The following is a 22,648-nucleotide window of genomic DNA, read 5'->3' as shown; positions in this document are numbered from 1 at the left end:
GTAAAGAAGAGAACGATGCATTCTAGGATCGACATTTTCTATGATGCTCGTTTTTTTAACAATCTCTTTAAAAATCCAATATTAATATCTAAAACGATTAAATAAGTATATTATACCAGAAAGCACCATATAACTAGCTTTAGCTTTCCATTCAATATATCTAATCGTCAATCTAGTCCTATTCTGGTTTTTGCTGCAGGTAGCATTAGTAAGGATGTGGTACATTTACTCAGAAAGGAAAAGGATACATTGCATATGCATATGTGATGTGGGTCGATGCAGGAGTAGTCAACTCGGTAATACAACTGAAGATAAATGGTGAATTTGTGAAGTACATTAAACAGAGAAAAAGACAGGATGGTGAAGAAGGCTAGTACTAGAAATAAAATTAACTGTCTGGCAGAGCCAGTTGCAGTGCAATGCCTGCCAAACTCTGTTAGCTAAGTCATAAAGACAGCATGTTCAGTACTCTCTCCTTCTCATCATTCCTATTCTTATCTTCCTGCCAAGAATTACTTATATAGCACGAGTATTTCATCAAAAGTAAAGCATCATTTGATATAAAAATAAAAGACACGTGTAAGCTTTGTCCACATATCTTTATTTTATTGATACATAACACCACATGACGTTGTACTCATGTTATGTAAGCTGTTCTCATTCCTTCGCTCATCTCCTATCTATATTATTCACCGCTAGCGTTTGCATAACTAGTAACATACACTCTCACTCTATCTCCCAACCTCCCTCCCTCCCTCCTACTAATTAGTGACCAATTATATATCATGAACATGAAAAGCCGCAGCGCTACTAAGGAGAAGATGAAGAAGAAGATGATGATGAGAGGGTTCATGTGCCAGTCTCAGGTAGCAACTGCGGTGTGTATGACTGATGCTCGCTCCGTTATTGTGCCGCCGACAAGACCAGCTGCAGCTACCACTGTCCGCCACAATCACAATGCTGGACATGGGCATTACATGATGATGAGAAGATCAACTAGTACTAATAATCCTGGTGATGGCGGCGGCGGTGGTCAATACTACTACTCCAGGCTCCTCAGCACTCCTCCTCCTCCAGCTCATGTCCATGAGACGTCCTACTCTCACAGTCGCAGGCGAAGCACTACCACTAGCAGTATTCATAACCACCATGATCAGCAGCCAATGTCAAAGTCGATCGGAAAACTACCATCATCTGATCCAGATTTACTATCACCGTCGCCATCCGCGGACAATGTTTTCCAGGTAAAAATACATATTTATTTGCAAACTTCGTCATCAACTTTTAATATTTTTTTCCAACTGTAGTGTGTTAGATGGAACAAAATTTTCTCAAATGTTTATATGAATGATCAACGTCAGTCTAATCCTATGCAAAAATTCTCAAATCCCCTTATCCCAGACCTCAATCGATCAGTTGAACCAGTACTCAATTGAAAGCAGCCATATATAGCCTGCAAGGCCAGGCCCTCCACAATAACACTATTTTCCTTCTCTTGTTTTTTGGGTAACTATAATATATTTTCTGGATAGTATACTACTGAAGAGTGAAAGAATATCATGTAGGAAATTTGTCAACATAAATTACAATATATAATGAATAGTTTCACTTGGGCCGTCTCTCTCAAATCTTGATTTATATTGCCGACTTCAACGTAATTACTTTCCTTTCTGCCTAGAAAAACAAAACAAAACAAAAAGTAAATCAATAGTCAAACAAGTTTTACCCTTATATCCACCCGTAAAAAAAATTATAAGAAAACATTTAGTTCTTCCAAAATTGACTATATATCTCTCTGTTAGAAATGTTTTAGAAATGTTTGCGATCAAGTAAAAAGTTCTATGAATGAATGGATCGGGTTGAATTGGAATCATTCTCAATAAGTCCATATGAAGTGATCTCATTTTTTTTCATCCGGTCGAGTAGAGATCAAAGGTCTTGAGTGAATGATCTGGCATAATAACTCAAAAGATAAAGAAATATTCTTAACTTAAAGGTCAATGCAGTTTAATGAGTTGGTTACGTATATATGCAGGTGGTAGTTATGAGAGTTTCCATTCATTGCCAAGGATGTGCTGGTAAACTGAAGAAACATCTCTCTAAGATGGAAGGTACGTTTTAATATTTTATATGACTATGAATATCACATTAATATTTTCTAGGCTTTTTCTTCTTAGGGTCCTTGATTCTATTTAATTTTCTCTTAGAACTTAGAAGGTTTGGTTCACTATATATGTCTTTTAAAGGAGGCTCCAATCTTATTTTTAAGAGTTAAGTTGTTCCCGTCCTTTAAAATTTATCGTGTTTTCTCAAAATTTTCATAAGTTCGAAAAATTACACCAAAATCTCCCAAAGTCGGTTTACTGTGTATTTCTCGCTAAATACTTTTTGTTTTGTTATCATTTCCTGTTTGTTTTATCCATTTATGCTTGCAATTAATTAACATTTTCAGGAAATTAAATATTTTTGGAATTTTGTATATGTACCAGGGGTTACATCTTTCAGTATTGACCTAGAGACAAAGATGGTAACTGTTAGGGGGCACGTTTCAGCAGTTGGAGTCGTGGAGAGCATTTCAAAAGTGAAGAAGGCAGAGTTATTAGCCACTTGAATCCATTCAAGGGTTACCCCATATAGTGGGAAAAATTGGTCAATTTTAATAGGTATTTGTACCTCCTGTTTAGGGTAACTACTCCAAGAGGTATGTCCTTCCAAAAAATAAAAAGAGGTAAATGTGGGTGCTAATTTGATCATGTGAGCTATGGCCCCATTGATATTGACATGTTTATTTTTCCATTCTTCCTTTAATTTCCCTGGTCACAAATTGAAAGTGATGGTGATGTATCATGGTTTGACAATCGAAGCACAATTGCATTTATATTATTTCTTTATTTTTTAACCATGTTATGATAAAAGAAAATTCAAGAGTGTACCGGCTCACAATATAAATAATATGAATGACGATAATATACATGATCGAAAGTTTAATAACTAAATATGTAAAGACTAAAGATCTCAATTCAAACAAAAGGGCACTTATAGACGTCAGTATTTCCTAAATTTGAGTTTGTAAAGTTAATATTGTGATAGACCATTGTCTTCAAATGACATTTATTCTCACTCAAATGAGCTGGGCATTTGGTTTTTGGAAAATCACTTTCAAGTTACAGTAAATTAAGTTCGAAATTTTCAACCTAACAATATTAAAGTCACCCTTTGAAATTTCTACAAATAAGTTTAGGGGTGTTTTTTTAGAAGGAATGGATCGAAAACTACGTTTCCAATTTCCTTTCCAAAAATTTTGAATCGGATCGGATCACAATTTTTAAATTCAGATCAATTTTTAGCAATTTCAGAAATTTTGGAATCAAAGTAATCTCCAAAATTTTAGAACATAATTTGCTATATGCTTATGTATTTTATAATTTTGCGAATATTCTCAAACTTTTTCCTACATACAATTTATTGTTCTTTCTTAATATTTAGTATATGCTTATGTATAAATTCAATTAACTTTGTGATGTACTAGTATGCGTATCCTCTTTAATATATAAGTGTATGTTTAATAATATATAAAAAAAAAAAGACCAAAATGTATCCAAAACTAACAGTATAATACAAAATTAATTACAAAATATAGAATATGACTCTATGAGTAATTAACTATAAAAATAAAAAGGAACATTTTGGATGTTTTTGTATCGGAATAAGTTCGGAACACTAAAAAAAATCGGATTGAAAATACTCGGATTTGGATTTTCAAGTTCGGATTTTAAAACTTACTGGCGAAATTGGAAACACAATTCCAATTTGCACTCCTAAATAAGTTGCCTTTAAATGGAAACTTACAAATTTTCTTTTGAATATTCTACGGGCTATTAATACTTCAATCCAACCAACTTACCTATTGAACATGTGGTCATATTTTTAGGGGTGTGCTATCCACACATCCTATTTTACTTCTCACACACTCCTTGATAATTTCTGTCGGTTGATCTTCTTCAATTCATCCGATTCAACTGCCGAAAATTAAAAAAGTGTGTGAGAAGTAAAATGGAGTGTGTGGATATCACACCCCATTTATTGGAAAAGAATTTTTGAAATGTACAATCCAATGCAACCCATACCATTTTGGTTGGATTGGTCGGGTTAGTTGGCAAACCCACTAATGCCCAACCCATTTAGGTCTCTCCATTTTTTAGAACGGTTTAACTTCTCACAAATCTAGAGTATGTGCACGCTGCTAGTTAAGATTTAATTAATTTAGGATAAAGATGTGCTAGGAAGATCAAAGATTTAATTAAATTGGTTTTACTAGCATTACCCTTAAATGATAGAGTAACCATAGTTATTTGTTTATCCACAAATAGTAACATTATCAAAATATTGTTATTTTGTTTCTTGTTACAAAAGTTATTGTTGTTTCTAATTCACTGCTCACAGCTCACATATGAAAATACCGTTTTGTTTTTTTGCTTTTGTTTTAATCCCTTCTTGGCCTGGAACTGTAGATAATAACAATATAGACATAAACATAAATGACAAGAGAATGTAATTTACTAATCTAAGTTTGGCCGTATACCTACGCGCATATATATTTGAAATATTTATCCTTTGTCTCGATTCGATTACAACTTTTCGAAGTAGGATCAAGAGTGCAACTATAATTATTGTGTTTCGGTTAGTATCACCAGTGCATGTGAGTTTGGCCGTATTGCGATTAATTGGTTTTCCTTTTAATTTTTAAGTGACAAGAGCGATGACTTCTACGTTGTCCAACAGCTGAGTCAGAATTTGGCTGCTCAATAATAGCCTGCGAAACCTTGAAACAGAATGACTGTCTTTGGATGCATATATAGTCCGATCCTAGTATCTTCCTTCCTTTAGCTTCGTTGGTTCTGACGCATATTGTTCTTGATACAAAACTGTTTTAATTACCTTGGATTAATTATATTGCACGCCCACACTACTTAGACAAAGAGATTGATCGGTGTCGTCAATGCTTTCAAGGTTCTCAGTGATCCACATTCAAGTTTATTATTAAGGTACCAACTTACTTACTCTACTCTACACAGCTTAATTAGACTCTCTGTTCAATATATATATATATATATATATATATATATATATATATATTTCTAATTTGGAACATGATATATTTTGATTATATGTTTTTCAGTGTTATTCATTCTTTATAATGATTTCATAGTTCCACTGTTGATCTTGAAAAGAACGTGAAGTTAAATAGTGGAGTAATTGTTTGTAATTGTCACCGCGCTTAATCGTTAATCTGGGTGGCGGAGAAGAATCACCACGAATGGCTGTCGTCTAAAGTACGTTCCAAAGTCCAGCTAGCAAGTATGAGAGAGACGATTGTATGATACTACGATTTAGTGATATTTTTCTCTACTTATAAGGGAAAATCTTAGGTTCTACTCTTGTGAATGGTGAGCTAAATACCAAATGATTATGATTGACTAACCCATTGCATGTGCGTCTCAACTCAAATTCCCCATTCCATTGTGTAAATATACCGTTGTATTTAAACAACCAAAATTATGTGAAGGAATTGAATGATTGTGATGTCAAGGTGTGGTCAAGCTCAGCTTGCTTTGTTGGCATGTACTTCTGGTGAAGGCTACTGAATTAAACACTTGTATATGTAATTATATATAGTGAGTTTGAGTTGAGGATATCCTTGTACGGTTCACCTTCCAACAAGCTGTTTGTTTTCATTCTTGCAAAAAATCACTTAAATCAAATATCTAAATGGTTTTGAATTTGTCTAATTTTTGTAAGGACGATCTATGAATGAAAGCAACTATTGACAATTCGGATGATTGAAAGCAGGAACTCTTAGAGTTGTTTGATTTCCCCTTGGTGGTAACTATCTTCTGCTTAGAAACTGAAGTACGTTCTTTAAGATGTTATGATCTGTTTAGCTCAAAAACAATAAGTTTGTGTAACTGTAGCAGGGTAGCCAGCTCGATTGTAGAAGTGGGGTGTCTGGTCTTGGTATAATGAGTAAGCGTATCAAAGACGATGAGGCGGACATCAGAGGCGGACATTCATCGAACCAACAAACTAATTCAGCTGAGGGAGTGTTGCCGCAGCAGCAGCAGGCATATCAAGTTCATAAGGTTGGACAGCCTGCCAAGCCACAACTTTTTAAGGAATTCAGTGCCATCATGAAGGAAACATTCTTTTCGGATGAGCCCTTGCGTGCTTTCAAAGACCAAACAAAGAGGAGGAAGTTGGTTCTCGGTCTTCAAGCTCTCTTCCCGATATTTGGGTGGGTGAGGGATTACAACCTTTCTAAACTCAGAGGAGACGTCATCGCTGGACTTACCATTGCAAGCCTCTGTATTCCTCAGGATCTTGGATATGCAAAGCTTGCCAATCTGCCCAGTGAGAACGGCTTATGTGAGTCTTCCATCTTCTTCTTTAACCGGCCTTTAATGTATGTACCGTAGCCAAGTCCGAAATTTGATAGATAAGTTAATACATATACACGATTATAACATGATCCGTACGTGATGTAGACAGTAGTTTCGTACCGCCGCTTATTTATGCGTTCATGGGTAGCTCAAGGGACATTGCGATTGGACCGGTGGCCGTGGTGTCTCTGTTGCTTGGGAGTTTGGTGCAGAATGAGGTTGATTATAAGACGGATGCAGATGACTATCTGCGCCTAATGTTAACTGCTACATTCTTTGCCGGAGTCACACAACTTACTTTAGGATTTCTCAGGTATTATCATCATCATATGTCTGTCTATATAAAAGAACACACACACACACACACATATATATATATATATATGTTGTATGCATGAATATTAGTTAGTAATTAGTTCATAGTTTCGTGCAGGTTGGGATTCTTGATTGATTTTCTATCTCATGCTTCCATTGTTGGATTTATGGGTGGAGCTGCCATTACCATTTCCCTTCAGCAGCTTAAAGGGTTACTTGGCATCAAGATATTTACCAAGAAACCTGACATTGCTTCCGTTATGCGTTCAGTATTTTCTGCAGTACATCATGGGGTACTGATATATTGATGCAGCACGATATAATGAACAAGGAAATTGAACGAAATAGTCTAAGCTGGAATTCACTAGCAAACTAAGAAAACCTCAAAGTTTATTGTTGAATGATAAGGAAAGATTACAATCGTTGCCCCCTACGGTTGCTTATATAGTCTTAGCCCTAGGATTTCTAGAGTACAATAGAAAACGAGAAGCAAATAACAAAATACCAAAAAGGTCATAAATCTTAAAATCCCGTTTTAGGTTTGTAAATGAAGAAATTAGGCCAAAATGGCCCTGCGTTAGGGCAAAGTGATTTTTTGGTTCACCTTGCCGTTCTCTCCGAAACAGCTAGTCACGCGTCCAAACCGGACATGGGAGGCCAAATCTACAATGCTTAGCCTTGCTGCCGATTTTACACCTTTCCAACAATTGTTTTTCAGTCCTTTCAGCCATCTGTCCATATATATAAGCTGATCATATGCACATATGTCAAGAGCGATTGAGTGAGTTTAATTGATATTGTTTATAAAGTATATACTGTTTTCTAACTGACTAGCTATTAGTTCGTCTAGTGGTACTTCTTTTCAATGTATTAATACGTCTCAAGTTTGAATTCCCCTCTTGAATGCCTTCTCTTCATATCTAATTTAACAACTGTATGTCTAACTTTGCAGTGGAACTGGCAAACTATACTAATAGGAATCTCCTTCTTGGTTTTTCTTCTCTTGACGAAGTACATCGTAAGTCCTATTGCTTCTCATAAATTTAGTTCCGCTCAATCGAGAATCAACTGTATATTCATTGGTTAATTTTGAATTAATTGATTTATTGGAGCTTACTAAATTGCTAATGATAATGCTGATGTAGGGAAAAAAGAACAAGAAACTATTTTGGGTGCCTGCAATTGCACCTTTGATCTCAGTTATCCTGTCTACCTTTTTTGTTTATATCACCCGCGCAGATAAGAAAGGTGTTGCAATTGTAAGTGAATTTGAATGTACTGCATTATAATTAAGCATATATAATACTGAAAATTCGTATGACGTTTACATTTGTTATTTCAGGTGTCTAAAATAAGGCCCGGCATAAACCCATCTTCCGCTCATTTAATTTATTTCACTGGAGAGAATGTTATGAAGGGCTTCAGGATCGGTTCTGTAGGCTGGTATGGTAGCATTGACGGTAAGCTTGCACTACTACTTGCCAAACCAGCTGAAACGAACATATTAATCTTGAAATATCGATGGATGGATAATTTATTGATTGACTAATTAATTGATTGATTATATTAAACAGTCAATGTTTTTAATTATTGCGCGCAGGAAGGTGTGGCAATCGCGAGAACGTTTGCTGGGATTAAGGACTATGAGGTTGATGGAAACAAAGAAATGGTGGCAATGGGAACCATGAACATTATTGGTTCATTCACATCCTGCTATGTTGCCACCGGCTCCTTTTCTCGCTCAGCTGTCAATTACATGGCCGGCTGCCACACAGCGGTCTCAAACATCGTCATGTCTTTGGTGGTCCTCCTCACGTTGGAACTCATCACACCCATTTTCAAGTACACCCCCAACGCCATTCTTGCGTCCATCATTATTTCAGCTGTGCTGGGACTGATCGATTTTGAGGCCATGAAACTCATTTGGAAGATTGACAAATTCGACTTTGTTGCTTGCATGGGAGCCTTCTTCGGTGTTGTTTTCATTTCCGTTGAGATTGGCCTGTTGATTGCCGTCTCCATTTCATTTGCCAAAATCCTCTTGCAAGTCACAAGACCAAGAACCACGCTGCTAGGAAAGCTCCCCAGGACTAATGTGTACAGAAACATCCAGCAGTATCCCCATGCCACACAGATTCCCGGGATTCTCATTGTTAGAGTTGACTCTGCAATTTACTTCTCCAACTCCAACTATATTAAAGAGAGGTATGAACATAACTACATACACATATATGGATGTGTGAATCAATCTGCATGTCCAAATGTTCTCTTATCAAACAATTTGTTCTCGCTTAGACATATGTTCGATATTCACAATTTACCAACGTAACTCTGACAAGCGACAAGTTAACGTAGTAGGTATGATCACCGGTCGGCTAGAGCCTAGAGAACTAATTGACACCAATTAACTAATTTCTTTCAGGATTTTGAGATGGGTGACTGACGAAGAAGAACAACTAAAGGAAAAGAGTCTACCCAAAATCGAGTACTTGATTGTAGAAATGTCGCGTAAGTGAATTCTAATTTTGTCCACTGCCATATGGATTTTACTGATTGAGAGAGATGGCATTAATTCACGGACTTTCATTTCCCTGCCGCAGCTGTCACTGACATAGACACAAGTGGAATTCATGCCTTGGAAGAGCTCTACAGGAGTCTTCAGAAGAGAAAGATCGAGGTAATGCCTTCAATCTTTTCGATAAAAATCTACTCATTGTTACTGTAGTTAACAAGTGACTTGGTTGAAGTAACTAATTTGACAATTTCGGTAATCTTACATTTCAGCTTGCTTAGCAAATCCTGGCACAGTAGTCATTGACAAGATTCATGCATCGGAGTTTGTCGATTTGATTGGAAAGGGCAAGATTTTTCTTTCAGTTGCAGATGCCATTCTTACATTTGCCCCCCATCATGAAGAACCTTGATTTACTCCAACAAACAAGACAGGGTTATCCAAGAACTATATTTTTCGTTTCCTTCTCCTCCTCCCTTTTCTGTCTAAAGTAAGATGGCTAGGGGTCACTTTCTTTTTCTTCTCTTTTTGTATGCTGTATTCATCTCTTTTTTTTTGGGTCATCTTCCGATCTTCGCACACAATGTGTGTGCAGTCTGTCTCAGTTTTTTCTTGTTCTTTTTCCTTGTGAATTCAGTTTTCTTGTAGTTTTTTTTTCTTCTGCGGCAGCACTTATATATGCTGAGCAATTTAAATGACAAGGAGTCCAAAAGGCCTGCTAACGGCTGCGGTTTCCAATCTAACGGCCAGAGAATTTTCTTGCCAGACGTCTGGCAAAAGATCAGTTCTGATACTATGATTCCTCTTCACTTTTCATACTAGTTTAGTACTAATTGGAGACTCGAGACATCAACATCTACAGATAAAATTAGAAATTATGACTTCTTTCGGTCCTACGCTCACGAGTATGTCAAATAATTGAATGATCTAAAAGATAACAACCTAACACCGCATAAAGATGATTTTACAGTGCTAGAAATTATGATAGGAAAAACAATATGAAGATAACAAAATCGTGAAAATCCTCAAAACTTTAAAATCTGAATTTAACATAAGTTACAAAGGAATTTGGCTTGAAAACCATAAATTATAGAGTAGCGATGTGCTGCAGTCTCGATGTTGTTCTCTTGGAAATTGCAGGTCATGGGCCTAAGTCAAGCACGGAGCCCAAATCTGTGCCAAGTGGAGTTTGTAGCTGTATTTGTGCTTGTCGAGCTGATCTTCGATATAGTTTACCATATGTATCTAGGGGTTGGGGATGTGTATGAAGAGCTAAGGAAAAGAGATTCTCATTTTTTTTACGAGACATCGTGACTACTTATAAGGCACAATGCACATTCTTTTACGTGTGTGCGTATGGATGGATCCGTGACATCATATTTTTTACACAATATTTGACACATCACAATCCACATTTTTTTACAGTGTGTGTGTATGAATGGATCTGTGACACCATATTTTTTACACAATATTTGACACAAGTTTTAAACCATTAGGATATGATTATCTTACTATTAATGGTTAAGATTTAGTCTGATAACTAATTAATTATTATTAATTTACCTTTATAAGAAATTATTAATACTTTTTTTTAACTTATATACAAAATAACAATTAAATGCAGAATAATCAATCAAGCCTTGTATGGTGCAAATTTCAAAAGTTAATCAAGTAAGAAAACTCTCGATGGCTCTCCTTCTGCAGTTTTTGTTCACCATTGCAGGCCAAGGAAGAGCATCCCCACGTAGGCACTCCTTCATGTTAAATTTTCAGAGATGGAACAACCACGGAATTTCTTTTGCAGTAGATGAGCCTGGAAGATCTTTTCCAGTAAGGTTACTAGAGTTCATGCCAACACAAGGAAGCAAGGGATGAGAAGGTTCAAATGTTTGGGTTCCAGTAAGGTTGCTAGATGAGTTCGCAACTATAAACAACAGAACACGAGATTTGAGTGATGCCATTTTGATGACGCGATTAAATGACATTCCTATCAAATGCAGAATTCACTACCCCAAAAACGCCTCAATGGAATACAAATCCCATACGATTTTCCAGAATTCAGAAGACGCTGTCTTAAGATTCATGAATGAGCCCATTTAATTATCTTACCAGATACAAGAGCTGGATTCGGGAAATTTTGGAGATGTTAAAAGAAGACGCAAACAAACAGAATAAGAAGCTACAAGAACGTATTTTCAAAATGGCAGCCTAATGTGACTAATTGATCAGGCAACCAAATCTCAAATGACCAAAATTGCTGGTTTCTCATGGGAAAGCAAAAGAAAAGAAAGAAATGGAAAGTTAATGGGATTGGGAGAGAGAATCACAGTCATAAATAAAAAATGTTTCATATTTTTATTTCTAATGTATGTTTTTATTAAAAAAAAAATCGAATTACTTGTCTTATAAGGTTAAATCTTAACCATTAATAATAGGATAATCTAATGGCTTAAAACTTGTGTCAAATCTTGTGTAAAACTGTGTTCTAAATTTGTTGTTATGTAAAGCCAACTCACTCAATACATTTTACATTGAATTGTAAATCTAAAGAATATTAACAATATAAAATAAGCAAAAAATAAATTAGTAAAGAAGTAGATCGGCCCCATAATTTTACAGGCTCAATTTGATCAAGAATATTAAGCAAGTACAGAATTGGTCCAAGAATTTAGTAAAAAGGAAATAAGTGAATGAATGAAATTATGAAATGAGGAGATAGAGTAACTAGTCAATGGTTTGATACATCGCGAGCTCTCCTTATTCTGCTGGCCCATGATCCTTCCTTTTGTGACCTTCTCTTCAACTCAAGAATTTGTTGACTCCATCTGTTATGTGCACCTTGATTATTTCTGACAGAATTATCCATACTGTAGGTGAAGGTGCTCCTCCTACTACAACTATTGTTACAATAATCTTTCAAACCCAACTCGTAATCATATTCATCGCGCAACAGAGGATCCGATAGCGTCTTGTAAGCCTCGTTCAATTGCACAAATCGCTTAGTGAAAATATTAGAATTTTGTTGATCATGACATACATCTGGATGATAGCGAAGCGCCATGCTTCTATAAGCTCGCTTGATCTCGTCTTTGCTCGAGTTAGTATTCGGACTCAAACTAAGTAGCTTGTAGAAATTGGTATGACTAGCACTACCGCTCTCGTAACTATTCGTGGATCTGCATGTAATATTAGTGGCTTTGCGTGCATGACAATTTAGAAAAGAAGGTTTAGGTTTAGCAGCTGCAGCACTAGTACTAGGGTTTATGCAGCTTGAAGAAGTCAGCAGAGGGGGGTTCATGGCTATGTGAATGTTCTGCAAAATGCATGGGAAAGAGTTATGCGGATTGATGATGATGATATAAATTAGTGTACTTGGTCAGCGTTGAATCATAAACTGTCGTAACATCACCAAGTACTTTTGTAATCATCTATTAATATGCGGTTAAGTTGGGACAATATCAATGATATTGGTGGTGAATCATGTGAATTAAAAAGGTTTGATAACAAGTTGTTATACTAATTGAAGAGTAATTTATATGAAACAGATTTACTGTCACATGATCTTCCAATTAATAATACATTATCATATAGAAAATAAAAAATAAAAACCTTGTATTTAACAATATATTAGTGGATAGAGAATGTTACATATCGGTAAAATCGTTCCCTATAAATATTTCTCCTAATTTTAATAAGAAAAATTCCATGGTCTACTGTACTGACCAAAAAGAAAGCCGAAAGCCGCTTTGGTTTCTACGAAAAAAAGAAAAAGGAATACTTTGAGGGGGATTTTTTGGTTTTCAAAAGTCCTCGCAAGGGAAAAGAATCTTTGTTGGATTCATTTTTTAACGATCTTAAGGATATTGTGATTGTGATCGTTTATTATACATTGTACGATTAGAAATTATTTCAAAATTTAAATTTTAAAACTAAATATAAATAGTACCTAACAAAAATTGATCACATGATGTAAGATGAATGATCACGATCACGAATTTTCTAGAATCCCTATGTAAAGATCCGGCAAGGATCCTTTCTCGCGCATAGCCGACTTCTACTATTGATGATATCGATGTTTTACTGTGGTAATATGTTGGTGTCCCTTCCTTTTCTTTCACAACTTCTAACTGGGGAATCAGGTAGCCGATGAGTTTGCTAAACTAGTCGTTGATGTTGCATATCTAACGCCGGAGAATAAGGAGACTTTATATGAGCTAATTAACGATGCAGTACTGAGACAAATGTCTTTAATCTATTGTTAATTAGGATAAAAATGATTGATATATTCTTAATATTGTAAAAAAATAAAAAATTTGATAAATCTCCTAATACTGTAAATTTTGATTTAGAATAAATCTCCCAAAGAAGTTGCCAGTTCCACTCCTCTTATAAATAATGCCTAATTGGATTATTAGTCTCTGTGATGATAGGGTAGTTTGAAGATAGCCCTTGTGGTAAAAAAAAAATTCGGATTTAAACCGTTGTGGTTAAGTCTATTAGGATTAGCCCAAAATTGAAAATTTCGTCAACTTTTCGTTAATTATTAGCACGTGAGCCACATATATTAGGCTAAAACGGAACTCTCTACTAATTGTTGGCAAGTGGAGCTGCATGTGAGGATAACTTTATTATTTTAGTCTCACATATGAGCCTTTATGTACTAACAATTAACGAAGAGTTGACGGAACTTTCAATTTTGGGCCTAAATTCTAACTAACTTCACAACATGGGCTTAAATTCTAATTTGTTTACCACAGAGGTTATCTTTCAACTACTCGTTCACTACGGAAACCAATAACCCAATTAAGCCTATAGGTAATGTATAGTTGTTAATCCTCAAAGATGGGCCTTAGGAGAAGGCCCACATGCTAGCCCAAAAGATTTAGCAGACAAAGTGCTATCTCAATGGTAAATGATGAGCATTACCTACGACCGCTAATTATCACAGATTGTCTACCGACTAGAAGGAACGAGCATTGGACTTAAAGTACTTTTTGACTGCTCAATCCAGTTAGCAGACTTGGCAACTTTCTGATACGGTGCTTCAAGGATAAGTATGTCAAAACATCAACTTCAAGCCACTTGTCTACCTTAAACAAGGAAGTCTATAAAATGATACAAATGCTATCATATGCAGTGCTCGATTTAAGTGTTTTCTAACCACCCATGAATGAGCGATGCGCTCGAAGGTGTCAACGAGAGAAACCAAGCAAGTAGCCCTGCATGGATGTCACTTCTCATCCACGTGTCGGTTGGGCAATGGAGAAGTAGCATCTATACCAAGTCTACTTGCACAACCCTTTACCAATGGAGTGGTGAGAGTCTTGGCCCAAGACTTTTTGTGTGTTACTGAGCCTGTATAAAGGAGACGAGTACTCTTTAGAAAGGTTTAGATCCACAAGGATAGAATTAGATTACTTTGTGTTGAGAGTTATATTGACACACCCCGACCGAGATCAGGGCATGCTGGCCATCACGTGGAAGTGACGTAACCATGTGCACAGTGCGGAAGCTAATAACATAATAATAAAAGTACGAATAAATAAAAACATGGGAACTCCGAAGTTAAGCGAGTAGCGCACGAGAGCATTCCCAGGATGGGTGACCCATCGGGAAGTTCTCGTGTGAGTTCCTAGAAACAAAACCGTGAGGGCATGGTCGGAGCCCAAAGCGGACAATATCATGCTACAATGGTGGAGCGGGCCCGGGAAGTGGTCTCGCCCGGGCCGGGATGTGACAATTTGGTATCAGAGCCTAACCCTGGCAGTGGTGTGCCGACGAGGATGTCGGGCCCCTAAGGGGGTGGATTGTGACATCCCACATCGCCCAAGGGCGTGATCCTTATATATATATATATATATATATATATATATATATATATATATATATATATATATATATATATATTTCCATCCTTACCTAACACGAGGCCTTGTGGGAGCTCACTGGCTTCGGATTCCGTAGGAACTCTGAAGTTAAGCGAGAAGGGGGCTAGAGCAATCCCATGATGGGTGACCCACTGGGAAGTTGCTCGTGAGTTCCCAAAAACAAAACCGTGAGGGAATGGTAAGCTCAAAGCGGACAATATCGTGCTATGGTGGGGGAGCGGGCCCGAGAAGTGATCCGTCCCGGGCCGGGATGTGACATATATTAATTCGCAGTAAATACATATCAGATTACTCCAGTGGACACAACTCATTCTTATGAGTGAACCACTTAAATCTTATTGTTTTCATATCAATTTGGTCCCTAAAACCCCCAATGGTTGACTATACTGGTCTGTTGACTTCCTAGTTTTGAGTGTTTACGATGTACAAGTGGTTAAGTTACAAACAACATATATAATATCTATATTGATTAGTAGTGACCTATTATACCACTTATGAAATCTCTGCAATGAAAGTTTACTTTTAAGTAAAATAATAATATTGATATTGATTAATAGTGATCGTTAGACCGTTACAGGCCCGGCCATGTCCAAACTACATATATCATCTTCCTTCATTATCAGATTGAGCTCCTCTCTCACTTTTGTCGCCCTTCTCAAATAAGTTTCTTTTGACAAAAGAAACTGGAGACCAAATTTGACTCTAGGCCCATGGTGGCTCCACCAGTGGCCTAGTTTAGAGTTAGTGTTTATACAGTATCTGTCATCCAATAAAATTTCTGCTAGAATGCAGCCCCTCTTTTCCGCACCAACCGGCAGACCCCTCCCCCTTTCAAAACCTACCGCTGCCCCTCCCTCCCCACCCTTTCTGCACAACATATATCCTCATTCAGTCATCCTCTACTTTTTTACTACTTTTTTTTTTTTTTTTTTTATTTGAAACCCACTACTTTAGAATCTAGTCGCCAGCTTTAAGGCTTTGGTATTCACACTATCTTTGCCACCGTCAATGCTAAAATGAGTGTAAAAATCACTTTCGATTAATTTGTTAACTAATGTTATTTGGATGCACATATCATAGGGTACTTAACCACATTCATTCCGGAAGGAATAATATTAGGGAGACCAAATACTAAGAGTAATGTCAGAGAGACTAAAATTTTAGATAAAATTGTGTAAACTAAATAATATGTAAGTTAATGATTAGATTATTACTTAATTGATAAACATGCTCATTTCTATTAGGAACACATTGTGGATGCAAATTTTCGTCGTCTTCTCCTTTGACGAAAATGCACCTACAAAATAATAACATATAAGATTAAGCCAAAAACCTCATGTGCCCATGATGAATGGGGGGCTTTGACCAAAGAATCTCTGATATCAAAATTAGAATTCTGAAAATGATGTGTTTAGAAGTTTGTGAGTAGCAAATGACTTAGTTTTTTAGTGGGAGAATAAGGCTATTTATAAGGGAGTGGCCGACTCTATTTGGAGAATAGTGGCGGGCCATATATGGTGAAATTGTGAGAATAATTGCAAGATATTATGTGAAATAATATCTTGCAATTAACATGGTAATTAATCCTAAATTAAATAGGAAATTTGGAAGTCACCTTTTGAATAAGGAGTTGATAAAGAGTGATGAGAGAGATTGAATAAATACCATTTGATCACCTTTGACTATTTCTTGATTAAGTCGTTATTGTCTGTTGTATGCGCGTGAGAATCCCAATGTGTCTTTAGGGTAATTTTGTCATTTTAACCCAAAAGTCCACGTGTCCACTCTATAATTTTCTTGATTATTTTTTGCTCCACACATCATTTAGTTTACAAATTTTGTCTACAAATTTAGTTTTTCTAGCATTACCCAATTTTTAAACCAAATTTACAAACCAATAAAAAATAAGAATGTTAATCAATATTTAAGTATAATCTAATCATCAACCACCACATCATTTCGTTTACAAATGTTGTTTGAAATTTTGATCTCTTAGTATTACCCTTCCGCAAGGGGCATTTAATTATTAGCTTACAGTAAATGCAATTTACATAAACTAAATCTTTCCAACGCTACAACATTACTAGCTAAGCTAGAACCCTTAATATCTCGGGATAAGAATCCTCTTCGGATTCTTTTTGTAGAGATCCTAAGAATTCTAAAATAATTTTAAACCACACAATATATGATAAACGGTTAATATGTAAAGATTCTAAAAATCTCTACCATTTAAATCCGGATGAACCCTAAATCCCATAACTCGTAAGCATGAAAATTATAAAACAATCAAAACTACCAGCAACTACCAACAATACGCTGGTACCCTCGTTAGCGGACGGTTGTACTCGGGGCCCCCTTTCTCCTCCCCTCTAAAAGCATGGCACTATCAATTGTACTCGTGCATCACCTCTTGTACAACATCATCATACATCTTACATTTACTCTTCCACCGACTCATCCTTGTTTTTCAGGATTTAGCCTGTTTTTCAGGATTTCTGGCAAAAGTTGATAGAAGAGATTATTTTTAGGTTAAATTACACTTTTATACCTTAAGTTTGAGGTTTATTTCAATTTCTTACAACATCTTCAAAACATTTCACTTTCTTACCTTAAGTACTATTTTATTTCAAAATAATGCCTAATTTACATTTTCCATTTATTGATCCATTAAGTGCGCTGCCACATTTATTGATCCTAAATTTTCTCAACAAAAAAAAACCAAAAAAAAAAACAAAAAAAATATTAAAACCTGTCTTCTCCCGCAACCCCCAAACCCATCTCCCTCATCTTCATCTTCTTCCATGCAACCCAGAAAGAAGAAGAAGAAGAAAAAATAAAATAAAAAACCCGTCTTCCCCCCCTTCTCCCACATCTTCATCTTCTTCCCCCCGACCCTCTACCTGCAACCCAGGGAAAAAAAAAAAAAAAAAAAAAAAACCAGATCCCGTCTCGTCATCGCCGGGTTCGTGGAATGGATGTGGATTTAAGGAGGTTTTTTTTTTTTTTTGGGGGGGGGGGGGGGGAGGGGAGGGGGAGGAGGGAGGGGGGTGTGTAGAGAAGGGAAGAGGATGGGTGCGGAGGGAGGGAGGGTCGCAGGTTGGGGTGGGATGCACAGGGAGGGTCGCGAGTGCCCGTGGGGTGTTGGGTTTGGGGGGGGGGTGGATATTCTGGATTTTTGGTTTTGAGAGGACAACAGGGATTTTTTTTTTTTGGCGGGGGGGGGATGATGATGACGGGAAGGTCAACTTCAGTTTTTTTTTTTTTTTAATTTAAGGTATGAAAGTGTAATTTATTTTTATTTTTAATAGTATAATTTTTATTTTATTTTTATTGTACTCTACTATGCTCAATCCCGCTCAAACACTCTTGTATTTAGTCACTTCCAGAATTTTAATTTATTTATATTTTTCCACGTCACAACACTTTATAACATCGTCACCTTCTTAATGTCGATCAGGACAACTCAATTTCCAAGTCGGTATGTGTCAGTTTGGTTCTCCTCTCTAAAATGCATACTACATCATGCATCTTACATTTACTCTCCCACCCTGCTTGGGCGGGGGCATTGCAAACAGAATGATAAGAGGCTGACTTGCTAAAAGCTGTCTTCTTAAGAAGATTGAAACTGGGACATGGTTGTCCGGTGGAACCACAACCTAATGATTCTCAACATCTACCACATCATGCATCTTACATTTACCCTGCACCCTAGGTTGCCCTCTCCTAATGCCGCGTCTGCGCAAAATGCAGCCCAACAACACGAGAAATGTTTCGTTCATACGTCAAATTCAATAGGTAAGAGAGCACAAATGTACATAAATACTGAAACAGGATAGAGATTAATACATTAGGAAAACGTCGTCCAACCAACTAAGCCATCGAAACAGGTTTCGAGTGACCCCGAAAACAATGTTAAAACCTAGCTTAGTCACCCCTCAGAATGAACTAACCCCAATGGTAAAATAAACATCACAAGTGCCATATATCACATCATCCCTCTCTACTCACAAAAATGGCACCACCAAACTCGGCTCTCAGAAACAAGAGAATGATGCAATTACAAGACCAACAAGTAGGGATCCAACCGAACTAGCAACCATAAGAGAACCTGAGCTTCCCTGAGGAGATGCAGCAGGTGTTATTGCTCATTCCCTCCAGCAGTCGACGACGCTGGTGCACCACCAATGTCAGAACCTGAAGTTGGAGAAGGTGCCGGCGAGGTAGTTGCTCCACCTATATGCATACAATTCATTAATCTCAAAGGACAAATCCACCAAAAGTTGAAATCAAAACAAGTATACGCACTCGTATAATACACAGTGAATTTGGACACTTCGGAGTTTGCAGTAATATGAATTCATCGAAGTAAAGTAATTTTCGCACACCATTGATCTCCTTGCAATAAAAGAGACAGAAATAAAGAACCATGTGCAGAAATTGCTTTCCTTCATTAAATTATTATTCAAGATTAACACACGCGTTTAATTCTAAACAGTATCCTATAGTGTATGGATCAAGCAAAGTCCAGAAGAAAAAGAATGAGGATCCTTCGTCAGGTACGATTTATATTCAATTTTAAATAAAAAATTTACAATGATTTCTGAACGCCAATTCGTTCATAAAGGATCTAGAAATCCTCAAAAAGAATCCGTCGAGGAAAAATGCCCCAAAACAAATCAGCCAAATTAATAAATCATTAAATATAATATAAACTAAATACTTTAAATATTCTTGAGTGCTGTCCAGATTTTGGTATAATTAATCAAATAATTAAACAACAAACAAATAATTAAACAAATAGCAGAGCAGAGTTAAGATAATAACAGGAACATACCAGGAGCACCAGCAGGACTGATAGATACTGAAAAAAAAACAACAAAACAAATGTTAAAAAAAGGTTTACTCGTCAATCTTAAATCCCAAAAAATCTATAAAAAAAAATAAAAATAGATAAAAAGAGAAGAGAGAAGGAAGACAGACATGCACAGCTGGCGGCAGAAGGAGCGGAGACTTTGCAAGCGGCGGGGAGGGAGGTGGCCTTGGTGATGTTCAAAACGACGCCGAGCTGAGCACTGCTCTTGAAGGCCTCACAGAGGCAGGAAGCGTCGGCTTTGAGCACAGTCTTGAGGCCACTGCAGCAAGTCCCTGCCGGCTTCGTTTCCGTGCTCCCATTCGACACAAACGACAAGCAGTCCGCCATGTTCAAGATCAGGCTCGAGCAGTCCACCGAAGGAGCCGGCGCCGCGCAGTCCCCAAGTCCAAACATCAGCACCGCCATCACCACCACCAGAGTGCTCATCCAAACCCTCGCTGCTGCTCCCATTTTTTTCTTGTGGTATTGTGAAAACTGGAGAATGTAACAAGCAACAGAAGCAGGAAGTGGGTTGGTGAGGGATGGGATTTGGGATTTTGTAGGATTAGTATATATAAGGGAGGAGATTAAGTGGCGTAGTGGGAAGGGATGATGGCACCAAGTGAAGAACTCAAACTCCCAACAAAAGATAATGGACTTTATCTCTCATCAGGGTAAAGTAGACAGTAGAGAGAGAGAGAGAGAGAGAGAGAGGACAGTGGGCACAATCGGTAGTCGGTGCAATGAATGGGTCTATACGTGTATCGCATCGCGTGCTCCTTGGTTCATGCCATTTAAATTTCAAAGGCCTTACTTTCTATTTGAAATGATTTCTACGCCCCTTCTTTTTCTCTTGACCTAAAATAAGTTTCATTTTCTCGGTGATTGTACATGCCATTTCGAAGAAAAATTTTTAATTGTGGCAGGAATAAAAATAATATATTATATGTTTTAATAGAGATGATGAAAAATTTTATTTTTAAAGTTTTTAACTTTTTAGCATATATATCTTATCATTTGTATAATGACACGTGATACCATCCCGTGTATCAGCTACATACTGAAAAATCTCTTCACTTCTAGATTTGACATCAAATTCGACGGAGAGTGCGCGTGGAGAATATAACAGTAACAGTAAGTTGTTATGATTATTTTTTTAAATAAAAGATTAATTGGTAGTTTTATTATAACAATCTTTTTTTTTTTTGAGGTGAAAAAAGACTTGCTGAGGTATTTTTATTTTTCACTAAACAGTGAAAATAGTAATGTTTATAAAACTTAGCGTATGTTCAATTCTCACTGAATCACGTCTTATCCAAAATCTAACTATTTAATGGAGAGTGATCATATTCTTTAATCATCATGTGACCAAAGAAACATTTATGTGCCCTTTTCACAGTTTTCTCTATTTTCTTGTGGTTTGATTGAAAAAAAAATTAAAAAGAAAATTATTATTAACATTCCAAAAATTTCATTTTGCGCTCCTTATAATCGTATTTTCTTTCTAAATTTAGAAATATACATTGAGAATTTTAGAGTGCTAATAACAATCTTTTGAAAACTTGACAAATTAACTAAAAAAATCGTCAAATATTACTAATTTACTATTACATATTACTAATATTCCATATCATTCAAAAGTGAGATGCTTTAAGCTTGAATTTCGTAGATAACGAGCTCATACAAATTTATTATGATTGATCCATAGCGTGGATGAGCTTAAATTCCTCCTAAACACCTGAATGTAAATATATCCTCTTATTAAAAAGAAAATGAAATTCATCCATCGAATTTTTTCTCACTTATAAATGAAGAATAGTACTACTAAACAATGGTAGTTCAGACAAATTCATTTTAAATATTAATTTAAAAAAATATATAAGAAAACTATCAATCCTTTCACATTCTATTTGAATAAGCCACAAATTGTGAGCATAGACGTATGTGAACGTTTATATTTTTGTTGTAGTCCGCATGATCGACATGCCACCGGTGTAAATGCAAAAAATTGTCGCTGGTCACCGTCATTGTGACCGAATTTCTTTCAACAGCTGGAAAATTTCAAATCATTATTCAATAATGACTTTTTTTGTACCGTTACCAGATTAAATTGTTCAACAGTGACTTAAAAAATAAGGATATTGTTATCTAGATACCAATTTTATTTTCACGTATCTCTCAATTTTGGTAGTCGGATCAAATGAAAAAAATTTAACAAAGATATGTAAGAGGTAAAAATAAGTGTGGAATAGCACGATCCAAAAATAGTACATGCAACTTTTTCATTTTATTATATTTTGATGTGTGAGTTAATTTTTTTTTTTAACAAACGATATTATCTACACTAAAAGAAAATAGATGAGCTTAGCCACATCAAAAGATGGAAAAGAAAGAGACGTGATATTCACACACCTCATTTTACTTTTCATATGCCCTTCTAATGTTCAGCTGTCTGATCTGATAAATTGAAGAAAATCAACGGATAAAAATTAATAAAGAATATATAAAAAGTAAAATAAAATACGTGAATAGCACATTTAAAAATAAAAAATAAAAATAAAAAATCTGATTTTGAGAAAGGTCACCACGCAAAGCATATATCTCAAACGTAATATTATTGTCGTCGCATGTTAAGAAAAAGGGC

General features: G+C 36.2%; 3 protein-coding genes across 3 annotated transcripts; 1 reads left to right on the top strand and 2 right to left on the bottom strand.

Moving 5' to 3' along the window:
* The first annotated feature begins 545 nt into the window (after positions 1-545).
* Positions 546-10,001, top strand: LOC103952607 (sulfate transporter 1.2-like). Its single transcript, XM_048583365.1, is given in 15 exon segments — positions 546-1,244; positions 2,036-2,111; positions 2,490-2,595; positions 5,210-5,258; positions 5,976-6,423; positions 6,543-6,750; positions 6,871-7,045; positions 7,705-7,770; positions 7,898-8,011; positions 8,095-8,190; positions 8,192-8,212; positions 8,353-8,957; positions 9,175-9,260; positions 9,353-9,423; positions 9,530-10,001. Coding segments are annotated over 15 exon segments (2,727 nt in total). The 5' UTR covers positions 546-785; the 3' UTR covers positions 9,677-10,001.
* A 1,991-nt stretch (positions 10,002-11,992) lies between these two features.
* Positions 11,993-12,325, bottom strand: LOC125476810. The gene has a single exon (XM_048583364.1). It carries the CDS (start codon positions 12,323-12,325, stop codon positions 11,993-11,995), a length of 333 nt encoding a protein of 110 aa, XP_048439321.1.
* A 6,594-nt stretch (positions 12,326-18,919) lies between these two features.
* On the bottom strand, positions 18,920-20,686 carry LOC103952577 (non-specific lipid transfer protein GPI-anchored 31). The gene is made up of 3 exons (XM_009364192.3): positions 20,133-20,686; positions 19,987-20,013; positions 18,920-19,385 (listed from the first exon to the last, which is right to left on the bottom strand). Exons 1-3 carry the CDS (start codon positions 20,473-20,475, stop codon positions 19,291-19,293), a joined length of 465 nt encoding a protein of 154 aa, XP_009362467.2. The 5' UTR covers positions 20,476-20,686; the 3' UTR covers positions 18,920-19,290.
* Between the last annotated feature and the right edge of the window lie 1,962 nt (positions 20,687-22,648).

Source organism: the organism of the source record quoted next, unplaced genomic scaffold, assembly GCF_019419815.1.
Source record: "Pyrus x bretschneideri cultivar Hongxiangsu unplaced genomic scaffold, Pyrus_bretschneideri_v1 Contig2, whole genome shotgun sequence".
Lineage (NCBI taxonomy): Eukaryota > Viridiplantae > Streptophyta > Magnoliopsida > Rosales > Rosaceae > Pyrus > Pyrus x bretschneideri.
Note: the sequence above shows the minus strand (reverse complement) of the source record. Positions and strands in the feature narration are given on the sequence as shown.

Coding starts and splice junctions, on each gene's coding strand:
- LOC125476810 (XM_048583364.1), bottom strand. CDS start 12,325: ATGGCGCTTCGCTATCATCCAGATGTATGTCATGATCAACAAAATTCT.
- LOC103952577 (XM_009364192.3), bottom strand. CDS start 20,475: ATGGGAGCAGCAGCGAGGGTTTGGATGAGCACTCTGGTGGTGGTGATG. Junction 20,014..20,132: donor TTCTGCCGCCAGCTGTGCAT/GTCTGTCTTCCT, acceptor TTTTTTTTTCAG/TATCTATCAGTCCTGCTGGT. Junction 19,386..19,986: donor CAGTCCTGCTGGTGCTCCTG/GTATGTTCCTGT, acceptor GTATGCATATAG/GTGGAGCAACTACCTCGCCG.